At 49.2% G+C, this 11,995-nt stretch overlaps 1 protein-coding gene across 1 annotated transcript; it reads right to left on the reverse strand.

The window, feature by feature from the left end:
* Positions 1 to 287: 287 nt before the first annotated feature.
* On the reverse strand, positions 288 to 11,973 carry CTU2 (cytosolic thiouridylase subunit 2). Its single transcript, XM_035117688.3, has 15 exons — positions 11,820 to 11,973; positions 11,073 to 11,147; positions 10,351 to 10,429; positions 10,179 to 10,238; positions 9,934 to 9,994; positions 9,029 to 9,138; positions 7,462 to 7,766; positions 6,551 to 6,686; positions 5,676 to 5,807; positions 5,470 to 5,561; positions 3,845 to 3,948; positions 2,723 to 2,858; positions 2,018 to 2,078; positions 1,497 to 1,555; positions 288 to 506 (listed from the first exon to the last, which is right to left on the reverse strand). The coding sequence occupies exons 1-15, from the start codon at positions 11,882 to 11,884 to the stop codon at positions 425 to 427; spliced, it is 1,557 nt and encodes a 518-aa protein (XP_034973579.3). The 5' UTR covers positions 11,885 to 11,973; the 3' UTR covers positions 288 to 424.
* Positions 11,974 to 11,995: the final 22 nt, after the last annotated feature.

An 11,995-nucleotide genomic window follows, 5' to 3' on the forward strand; every position in this document is an offset into this window, starting at 1 on the left:
AAAGAGAGCTTTCTCTTGGCTTCATCCTTAATACCCAATCTTCTGAAGGGCAGGGAGACTTATACTGCAAGTATAAGGCACCTTTGGCCCTCCAGATATTGCTGAACTACAACTCCCATCATTCCCAGCCATTGGCCATGCTTGCTGGGGCTGATGGGAGGTGTAGTTCAGCAGCATCTGGCAAGGCACTGGCAGAGTTGTGTAAGGACTCTCAAGCGCTTAGCACCAACTGAAATGATGGGAGACCTCCTGCAGCATCACTGAGCCAGCTGCTTCAGAATAATATATTTGCGTTAAAAAAATTATTAAAATCCAGGAGGGAAGAAAAGGTCAAATAAGAGCCAAGAGGGGGTGCTTTCTTGCCTTGGGTGTTCTTCTCTGGTTCTCCAGAGCTCAGCAAGCCTGTCAGGATGGTATTCGGTCGTCAGCTCAGGGGAAGGCCCTCCGCAGCATCACTGTCCTCTTCTTCAAGCAAGAACTCCTGGATTTCTTGCTTCATTGCAGCCCTGCAGGAACAAAACACACACCGGTCTCTACACCTGAAAGTTTCTGGTTCCCCAGCAACTCTCGTTCAGCTGGCCGGAAGCTGGTAAAGTCACAAAGGGGACCCCTATGACAAGCTGCTGCTGTTTGGGAGTGTGTGGAGATGGGACCTGCACAGGGAGAGTGGGTGGTTAAGTCAGAATCGGCACAAGAAGCATCCTCCCCGTGCCCCATGGAGACTGGGAATTCCAGCAAACCAGCGCTGTAGTTCACAACTTGGTGTGATGCAACCCTTGTCAAGATTAATTCTATCTGGTTTAATAATTGTCATTTGACAGGTACTGGGGATGAGCATAGGACTTGACCAAATATGACCATGGCTACCAAGGCAGGATCTGAGCCAGGCATCCCCAAACTGCGGCCCTTCAGATGTTTTGGCCTACAACTCCCTAGCTAACAGGACCAGTGGTTAGGGATGGTGGGAATTGTAGTCCAAAACATCTGGAGGGCTGAAGTTTGGGGATGCCTGATCTGAGCCTTTGACAGACCCTTTGGCCATCTCCAACCCATGGGCGCTGTCGTAATAGTTCCTGCCCCACATGCTACTGCAAGAATACATGCTTTGATCTCAAATTTCTCCTCTTCATCATACACATTTATCCAAACTACGTAAGGATGGCTGAAGCCACCCATTACCACAAAACTTTAGATACCTCCATGATCTCCTTTTCTGTCTCAAGAGCACCCTGGCCTTTTGGTAAGGGGAGGGGGCACAACAGTATATCCCCAGCACTAAATAAATTTGGGACCTGGTCTTGCCACCCAGAGTGATTCCATGGAGAAATAAATGGGTCTGGTTTGAGATCTCTTTGGTCTCTTTCTCATACATGCACACACTTCAGCACTGCCTCCAATATGCTCTTCCCTGTCCTTCCTATAATGGCTTCTATCCAGAGATGAACTATGTCTCCCACTGCACAAATCCCCTCCTCTGCAGAGTGTGTGGCTTGTACCTGCATCGCCGGTGCTCTGCCTCCAAGTGGATGTAGGCTGGGAGAGGCTCCAAGGAGCTCTGCAGAGGAGGAAAGAGGTTGGCATGAATGAACACTTCCAGAATTCAGAGCAGATGCTCCACCGTGATTTAGGCCTGGCAGAGCCCATGCCCATCCCTAGTCTGGTGAAGAAAATACAAACGGGTAGGTGGCCTTTCCTCTTTGCTCTGGGTTCTAGTCCTCATGAGGTCAAGCCTCCTTGTCCAGATCAAGTGGCAGGCAATGCCCTATATCGCTGCACTCTGCTTGGGCCCACAACACTCCTCTCTCCCCCTTCCCAAAAGCCGCAAGTGACAACACTCTCCCACCCGTCAAACTCAACTGGGATTAGCTTCATCCACTCATCTGGAAGTAGCAGTTTGGTGACAGAGGCAGCCAACTGGCCTGTATCCTCTGAACAGAAAGCAAATGTGTCACTGCCGGCCCAGAAAAAAGCAGCATAAGAATAGGAGGAATCATTCGCTCCACACCTCTGCACTTACCATGTCTTTGATGGTCAGGCGGCAGCTGTAGCAGAGCAATGGGAGAAGCTGGGAAGGATCTCTACAGGGGAGAACACAGCAGGAGGGCACAGGATCAAGTCTGGGCAGGTGATGTCTATGATTCTAGTACAGCAGAGGTGAACTTGCTTCACACCCACCCCAAGTGCTTTTACCTGTTTGGTGGGCTTGTCTTCTTGAACTTGGATAATACCTCTCACTTCCTTGAATAGAGTGGGGTGTTTGCGTGTGAATCATTCCACAAAGGCAACGTTTACTTTGGTTGCTCCACCTGCATTTGCTTTTGGCCCCACCACCATTGACGTGCGGCCCTCCAAAGGGTTTCCTACCCCTAGTCTAGAAGCACAAGAGCACCTAGGGGGAGCCCTGCAGGATCAGGCCAATGGCCCACCTAGTGCAGTGCCCTCTTCTCATCGTGGCCACCCAGATGCCTGTGGCAAGCAGGATTTGAGCGCAAGAGCACTCTCCCCTCCTGCAGTTTTCAGCAGCTGGTATTCGGAAGCATCTTTGGCTCCTGCAGTGGTGGAGGCAGAGCCTAGCCACTGTTGCTGGTAGTCATTCATAGCCTTTGTCCTCCAGCTCTTTTTTTTTAAAGGCAGCTAAGTTGGGGGCAAGGAGTCCACCCCACCCATACAAGGATAAGTTATTTGTGGAGCTATCCATTCTGGATCCAGCATCCCTGCTTACCTTGGTGCCAGAGGGGCCCTGCAGCATCCGGTCTGATTCGAGGCCCCTCCACAGCAGCCGTTCCCAGTGGATGGTGGAAGTGGCTTCCGGCTGAGCTGCTCTGACAGCACCGTCGACTGCAAGGAGGAGCCGTCCACTGGTGGGGGGGAGGGAAAACAGAGTCAGAGGCAGCATCACTTCTTGAGCCTGCTGAGTCGTTGTCCTCTGTGGCAGAGAGAGTTTCAGCTGTTGCCCCCGAGTGGCTAAGCTCCGTAAGCAAGGACAGTCTTGCTCTCTTGGTACCCAGGGAGTTCAATGGGTACAACAGGCTAGAAAGATGCTGTTACAACAGCCGTGCTGGATTAGGCCAGTGGTGTATCTAGTCCAGCATCCTCTTCTCAGTGGCAACCCAGGTGCCAAGGGGAAGCCTGCAAGAGGGCAAGAGCCCTCTCCCCTCCTGCAGTTTCTAGCAACTGGTATTCAGAGGCATGCTGCTTCCAACAGTGGAAGAAGAGCATAGCCACTGTCTTATCCTTCCATGAATTTGTCTACAAGAAGTAGTCATGGAAAATAAGGCTTCCTGCTGCTTTCCCCAACCAGTTTCCCTCCAGATGTCACTGGACTACAATTCCCATCATCCCTGTCATTTAGACATGCTGGGAGTTGGGAGTCCACCAATTTTCCAGGGGGCACCAGGATGGAGATGGTTTGATCCAGACCAGCCTTTCTCAACCTTGGGGCCCCAGATGTTGTTGGATTACAACTCCCATAATCCCTAGTTTAAGGGACCAGTGGCCAGCAATGATGGGACTTGTAGTCCAACATCTGGCGACGAAAAGGCTGCTCTAGATGTTACTCAGGAGGCAGGTATCCCAGTGGCAAGATTACTAGTTCTATGGCAGTTGGGTAGGGCAGCCCAGGAGAAACTCCTGGCCTCAGCTAATTCTGGCGCCCTGCAGGTTAGAACAGGTGGGCTGGTGAGTGGGTGACTGTGGCTTGTGGTGGGAGGCAGAAGTCAAGCTAGCTTTTGGGGTCCTTCCGGTTCTCTGATTTCTGCCTTTGTAGAACCACACCCAGGTGCATCCTCTTCTTAAAGAAGTGAAAACGGACTTTCCCGTTGAGGTTCACAAGGCCACCACATACCAGCATTGGTGTCCAAGGCGCAGAGACAGAAGAGGCACTGGGGTGTGTCTGTGGGTCCACCAGGGTCAGCCTCTTGGGAAGTCACACAAAGCTTCTCACCTGTCCTGCAGAAAGGATGGAGAGGGCATCAAGAAGAGGGCTGGGAAGACATGGTTATCCATCTTGCTTTTGCCCCTCGGGCCTTCTGCACACCGCCCAGCTGCTCTCACATCACATGGGGAAGTCATGCAATCCATGTCTGCATGTTTTCCGCAGACAGCATGTGAGAACTGGCACAGAGTTAATAAGCCGTCAGAAAGCAACAATGATCTCAACACACTCATTTTAAGATTTAAAAGGGTGTTATTCCTACTTAAGAGAAGACCCTCTGGAGTTAGTGGATTTCTTTAGGTCCATTCATTTCAACAGGTCTACTGTAAGTAAAATGAAGTTGGATACAGCCTGGAGTTTCTAGGCTTTAATGGTGGCTGAAGCAAACTTTAAATCCTGTGAGAGGAAAATGTCATGGCCTCAAGAATCCAGAAAGGGGTGTGGGGATCAAGATGTGGGGCTTTGCTGCCCAGAAGAATAAGTGAGCTTTTATCATTATTATCATCCACCCTTCACCCTAAGGTCCCAGGGCAGGTTACAACTTAAAAACACAGTATTAAAACTGCTTACAATCACAGAAATGTGGTGGCTCCTAAAAATATACACCTCCCAGGGCAAAGATGTGCATCTTCACTATTTGCCAGAAATTGTATCGTGAAGGTACCAGACATACCTCAATGGGGAGGGAGTTCAAGAACTTAGGGGCTGCCACAGAGAATGCTCTCTCCTGGATCACCCCACCCCCACACCAAACCTGTTAGAGCAGAGGAACTATCAGAAGGGCTTCCTCTGCCTATCTTAGCACCTGAGAGGGTCTGTAAGGAAGGAGGCGGTCTTTCAGGTACAGGTGAAACTCGGGAAATTGGAATATCGTCGAAAAATGCATTTATTTCAGTAACGCAACATAAAAGGTAAAACCAATATATGAGATAGATGCATGACATGCAAAGCAAGATATGTCAAGCCTTTATTTGTTGTAATTATTTGTCATTAGGTGGGTCAATTATAAATGGAATGTAATTAATGACATGTAATAGCGATGTTTATTTTTGTATTATTGTAACTACTTGTTTTATTACTGTGAAATTTCCAAAAGAAAGCATTTGTAAAACTTAAAAGAAATATGAAAAAATAATAAGTTGCATTTCTGAAATAAATGCAGCTTTTGACGATATTCTAATTTTCTGAGTTTCACAAGTATGTGGGGCCTGAGTAGTTTAAGGCTTTAAACACTAATGTGAGAACCCGGAATTGGACCCGGAAGCAAACTGGCAAATCAAACGGGTTTTAAAAGCACACAGACAACTTCCTAGTTCGCATGGTTTATTCAGCCTGCAGAAACTGGGCACTTATTGTCGCTGCTGCATGCAGTCCTGCTTACACTGGGTGCAAATACTAACAGGCCAGCAGATTATCGGCATGCAATGGATGGGGGTGGGGCAGTGGAGGGGGGGGAGTGCTGATGAATGTCCTCCTAGAAGCAGGGAGACATGCAGTTGCTTGCAGGAGAATGGCCCAGCCAAAGGCTTGCTTACCGGCAGACTGTGCTAGTGGTGGAGGGGAAGTCACACTGTAACCTGTAGAGGAAGCTCTCAATCAGGCGGTGAATGCTGGCTCTGTCGGGGGTCTGTGGAAGGGGGGAAGAGGGGCATCATTCATGGGCAACTTGCTCCCAGAAGGTTTGGTGGAAGGGCGCCCAAAGGGGTCATCCTACATGCACCCAGGAGGAGGTCCCTCTTACTTTAGTATCCAGCGCAGGCGTGAAGACCGTGGGCACCCCAAAGAAGCAATTGTAGAAGGCAATCTCTTTGGCAGTGTATTCCCGCATGGGGCGCAAGAACAGCACATCACCATGGCGGTTGTCTGAGAAGCCCTTTCAAGGAAAGGAGAAAGTGAACAGAGCAGAAAGTGCCTGATCCGCTGCCCCGTTTGCGAGATAGGATAGCTCTGGGTGGTCCAAAGCGGTGGTGTGGAAAGAATATAGGAACTTGGGAAGCTGCCTTATCCCGAGTCAGACCATCAGCCTATCTGGCTCACCGTAGTCTGACTTGGCAGCTGCTCTATAGAGGTTTCAGGCATGGGACATTCCCAGTTGTACTTGGTTGAACCTGGGACCTTCTGCATGCAAAGCAGGTGCTCTGCCACTGAGCTACGGTTCTTCCTTTTATAGAAGCAATAAAGAAAAGCACAGCAGTAGTGCTGGTGCTGTCAACAGACTTCAGTTTGTTTTCTGATGCAATTCATTATACATGCACTTGGAAGTCTGCCCTGTCATGTTCAGTGGGGTATGTTCAGGTAAGCACATGCAGGAATCGCAGCTTAAGTCCCTGAACCTGGTGCTACAACTCTTTGGGAGGTCAGGAACAACTCCCTGCTTCCCTCTCTCCAGCTCTACATACCATCAGGGCCAGAAGTGGAGTGCAGAGGCTTGGCTTTCTACTAGCTAGCAAGGCCATTATAAGCAGCTCAAATGCCTGCTGCTGAAATGGTCAGCCCCAAATGTCCTCTCTGGAGAGGGGAAGCAGGGACTGGATCCCTCAAGAGCTGCACTGCCCACTCCAGCTTGAAGCTTGCACCTCTCACCAACAGATAGGAGTCTGTATCCCCCACTCTTACCGTATCTGCAGCCAGAAAGGCCCCCCGTCCCAGGCACAAGTTGGTCAAAAGCTTGACAGCCACACGGGTACCGCTGTCCCCCATCATCACCTTGGAATATCCGCTTGTCCGGGCCACGTGCAGAATCAGGTGGTTCCTAAGAACATAAAGAGAGCCCTGTTGCATCGGACCAAAAGCCCACCTGGTTCTGCATCCCGTTTTCACAGTGGCCAAGAGGTAGCCCACAAGCAGGACTCCCCCCCCCCACTTGCAATCCCCCCCCCCAAAGTGGTGTTCAGACACAACACACAGCCATTGTGGTGAGTGGCCTTAGCCTCCACCAATTGGTCTAGCCCACTTTTAGAGACACTCATGGAGGGTATAAACTCATGAAGAGGAGCAGGGCCATCTATTACTCTTGCGAAGAACCACGGTGTGGCTGGCCCCTCCCCAGGAGCACAAACCTCAAATTGCCAAGCAAAGCAGCTGAGCATCGTCTCACTCAGTGGAGCTGTGAAGAGGCCATGAAAAGCAAACCCAGAAGTGGCAGCCCTAGAGAGGGTGAAGCAGAATACCCTCGGTCCTGGCTCTGTAGGGCCTTGTGCTCCTGAGACTGCTGCTCAAGATGGGCTGGCCTCTGCTCTACCTGCAGCAGCCCTGTCACCCTTCTGCAACCTCAAAGGCGTGCTAGCAGCATCCATTCAGCTGCCAAGGATTCAGGGATCATTGGGATTGGCCAGGATCTAGTGCTCAGTCATCCCCTCTTAAGCAGGTTAAATTAGACAGCAAGAGGGTGACGGGAATGTCTCTGAATGCAGCCTCCAAAACACCCTTAGGCTGCCCATCTCTGAGAGCAATGCATACTGGGAGCTCGTCCAGCAGCACTCCAGCAGAAGGAAAGATGATCTCTGTCCCTGGGCAAAGAAGCTCACCGGAGAGTCTGTAGGAGCTCCTCTTTTGCAGTCAGGGTTTTCACAGCCCCAAAGAGCTTGGTCAGTTCTTCAGTATGGGGCACCAGAGGAGGCCTAGTTCCTGGGACTGACGGTCCCTCCTGCTGTGAAGGTCCGTGAACGCTAAGCCTAGCCAGCTGGTCCTCCAGGGAGCTTGCGGAGTCTCCCGCCACCTTCTCACACTGCTGCCATCTTATGAAGCCATCCACAGCTTCCTTGTAGCTGCCGCCGTGGTCAGTGGCACTATGGGGAATGGAGTGCAGCACAGAGCCTGGCAGGTCAAACACCTGTGAAAGGGCAGAGCACATGCAGTCAGCCACGGGAAGCACTAGCAGGAACAGACATTTAAACACAGAAATCGGTGTTTCCCACACACACACCTTTGATATTTCTTTGCCTTGGTTTAGTGTTGGGGCCGTAAAACATCATAGGTTCTAATGCTTATTTTGAGAATCCTAAGCTATGGGGAAATCTGTCCTCTTCTATTCTTCTAAAAGGTGGAGTGGGGGAACCAGACTCCTGCACAAAGGTAAAATCTGCATGCACTGCTCTGCCCGCTTTTGCCTCTTCCCCACTCATCACTGACATGTGGCTCTCAGGCTGAAAATGTCATGAGGGGGGTCTGTTCTTGCACCTTTCTTATGGGACTAGTTGGCTTCCACAGTAATAAGGCTGTTTCATTACTGATCAGCCAAACTGAATCTCTAAGGCAGTGGTTCCCAACAGGTGGTCCGGGGACCCCCAGGGGTCCGCGAGCTATGCCAGAGGGGTCCGCAAGATGCTATTAGAATAAAATATATATTATATTTCGTATGATAACAGATTTTTTGTTTTGGCCGCTTCCTGCATGAGCAGAGTGTAGCGCAAAACTAGAATTAGATAGAAGCAGTAGTTCTGCTGTATGCCGTTAGGTGGCGCTTTACAAACATTACTGTTTTGCAAAGAGGCAGCGCGCATTCTACTAACGCTCACCTTCCCAAGATGCTTTGCACGCGTCGGCTTCATTTGTGCGCTACTGCGCAGGTACCCTGTCTTCTCCATTCCCCTTCCTCCTCCCTGGCGCGTGCTGCCTCTTTGCAAAACAGTAGTGTTTGTAAACAAAGCGTTGTTTTTCGCGGAAGCTACAGTTCGCATAGTTAAAAATGGACCGTTGGTTAAAAAGTGGTTCGTTAAAACGACAAAGGCCTACAGATGAAGAGGAAAATAATGCATTTGCTGTTCAAGCAAGTAAGTCAGTGACTCTCGAACCGATCTTGTCAGTGTCCATTGAACCTAAATCGTCGGCGTCCCTTGAACCTAACCCTTCCAAGATCAGTGTTAAGCTTACTGGAAAAATTAGATTAGGAATTAGATTTAGGATTAGGAATTAATGGGGGTCCTTGTCACAATAGCGGCTCGATGAGGGGTCCTCGAGAAAATTTTGTTGGGAACCCCTGCTCTAAGGAGATTCCTAACTCCACTCAAAATACACCAATGTACTGAAATGAGGAAGCGGCAACAAGGTCAGAGGTTGACATGGCACCCCAGGCCTCTCCTCATCTTTCCTCACCTCTTCCAAGCACACTAGGTGATAAGGGAACCCTGTGGCTTGCAGGATCATCTCCACCTGGCTGCGGATCTCCTCCCGCTTGCCTGGGCTCTGTCCGCACACAGCTCCCTCTGCATGGCAAGAAAGAGAATCAGGGAGATCAGTTAAACAAGCTGAGCGGGCTTCTGGGAGGCACTCCCACCCTATTGTCTCCTCCTAGCTTGGTGGAGAGTCATGGCGGAAGTCACCTGAGCCATTTGGAGTGCCACCTCACTCAAAACCTTTACCCAAATTAATTTTGATGCCCAAAGGGTCACTCTGAGCTTGGTAACAGTCTATGGTGAAATATAGGCTTGACAACAGGAAATGCACTAGGAGCAAAAGACAGCTGCCTTTCAGTGTATGAATCCCTCCTGGGCCCATCTAGGGATGGAGAACCTGGTGCCTTCCAGATGCCCTTGGATTACAACTCCCATCTGCCCCAGCCAGCAGAACCAATGGTCAGAGATGTTGAGAGCTCGCAGTCCAGAAGCATCTGCAGGGCCTCTACACTGACTGACAGTGACACCCCAGAGTCCCAGAAACAGGACCTTTCCCAGCCCTACCATCTATGCTGGGGACTGAATCTTTTGCGTGCAAAGAAGATACTGTGACACTGAGCCACAGTCCATCCCCTACTAAATGGTCACCCCAATCCTGCCTCCCATGAAGATGTGGCCACCTTCACAGGCACCCTGAGAAAGTATTTGTTTGCCATGAAGGTAAGGAAAAGGGAAAATGAGTTTCTAGCAGTATTGTTTTTAAACCTTGGAGGAGAGTACAAGCGTTTTGATGCAAGGTTTGTTTCACCTTGAAGAAACTGCCTCTGCTTAGACTCTTCAGTCTCCCAAACCCAGAAGGGAATCCACCCAGCAAGCATTGCTTACCATCAACGTAAATGATTCCTGGCTTGAAGCGGAGTTTCTTGGCTGCTTCCCGGCTCAAGCCCTGGGAGGAGAAAGAAGCTTTGGGTCAGTTTCAAGCTGTTTTTAATACTGATTATTAGATTGCTATAACCCTCTCTGCAACCTTGTAGTGAAGGGTGCATAAGAAATTATTTTAATTTACGAACCATTCTACTAAACCCCCAAATTCTCTGTTTTTACCCTGCTAGGAAGTCATGGGCAAATACCTCTTGCACTTGCCGCACCATTGAACTGGAGGCAGGGCCGCCCGAAAATGCAAGCAGAACCTACAGTAAATAAAAATAAATAAAAAGCATGCAAGGGAGTATTAGGAAACATGTCTGTCACTTCTAGTTGTTAGCTCCCCCGCCCACCCACACCAAAATAACTGGGCAGGACCTTCTCTCCAGGGTAAATGCAGCGATTCTTGCCAAGCATAGCCCGGAACTTGTGAACAAAATAATCCTTGAAACAGCTCCTACAAAACAGAACAAATGCATGCTATTAAAGCAATAACATCCGATGGAAACCCAATTTTAGTCAAAGATCTTGGCCTAATTTTGTTTTAGCTGCAATGCAACGCTTAGGAGCAGGAATAGAAGAAGCTGTCTTATATCATCAGACTATTTTCCATTCACCTGACAGGCTTTCCAGGGTCTCCAGTAGGTATCCCCATCCCATCACCTGCCACTTGACGCTTTTTAACAGGCAATGACAGGGATTGTATCTATGAACTTCTGCATGCAACACATGTGCTCTGCAAAGTGTAAGCTATGATCCTCCCCACACTTAACTATAGTTGGTTGAAACATCTCAAGTTCTGGGTTAGGGTAGTAGTGAGAGACTGACAGTGAGCATGGGTGTTTAGCTCTTGAGAAAAAACAACAACTCAAATTGTATTTAAAAAGAGTTCTAATAGAGATTAAAGAGGTCTAGAAATATGCCATGACTGAAATTCTGCTGTGAGAGTCAACACCAGAGCTTGTCACTTGTAGCAAAGATCAGCCAGGTCCCTCAAAAAGGGTTTGCAGCTTTGTTGTAGACCACAGCAGCCTTTCAGAAAATGACAACCATGTCTGCTGCCAACCCGGTAAGAAGGCATAGCTGCCCATCATACTTACTTGCAAAAGGCATCTCCAACACGGATGATCAACACTGGGGAACCCTCTTTGCATTTCATGCATTTTGAGGGGCAGCTTAGAGGAGAGAAAAAGATCAGATTTCAAAGCATAATTTGGACTGTTTGCCATTGGTCTTAAAAACATTAGTGTATAATCATTATTGTCATGTAGTCTTTCTTATTGGTATAAGCAACTGTGGGTGCTCTACAAGCAGGAGAATGGCATATGATTATATTAACCAAACAGCCTAAAAGATTATGGCTGCAATCCTACCTCTGCTTACCTGGGAATATCTCCTACTGCATTCAATAGAACTTACTTCTAAGTAGACATGGCTAAGGTTGCACTGCAACATTTTTATTACAGCAGAAGTTTTAACTGGACCATAAGCCCTTTCATTGGATGCATTAACTGCCTAAATTGGCAGGTGTAATAACTGAGAATACAACCCTCTCACACGTCTAATGAAGCAGACCTTGGTCCACGAAAGCTTCTGTTGCAATACATTTCTTGTTCTTTAATGTGCCAAAAGACACTCTGCTACATACAGTCTCTTAATGTGCGTGGATAGCACTAAAATAATAATAAATCTGTTGTGTTGATTTGCACAACGTGGATCTTGTTATATCATTTTAGCCGGCCTTCTTATGTTGTGGTCTCTGCGGCTATTGCAGAAACAACACCTAGTGGGAAGTCTTGGCTCATCCCAGCCCCACCCCACCCCTTACCCCTACCCCGTTCTCCTACCTGCCCCGGGGTGCCCTCTTAGGCTGCGTCTCGTTTCCGCAGCCTCCCTCCTCGGCTTCACACATCGCAGCCAGACCTCTCAGCCTCCGTCGCGCTGGGCGCCCGAAGCAGCCACTTCCCGGCTCAGAACCCAAGCGGGGCGGCCACCCGGCGCACTCTTCTGACGTCAAGCGCCC

The sequence above is a fragment of the Zootoca vivipara genome, chromosome 6, assembly GCF_965207765.1.
Source record: "Zootoca vivipara chromosome 6, rZooViv2.hap1.1, whole genome shotgun sequence".
Classification (NCBI taxonomy): domain Eukaryota; kingdom Metazoa; phylum Chordata; class Lepidosauria; order Squamata; family Lacertidae; genus Zootoca; species Zootoca vivipara.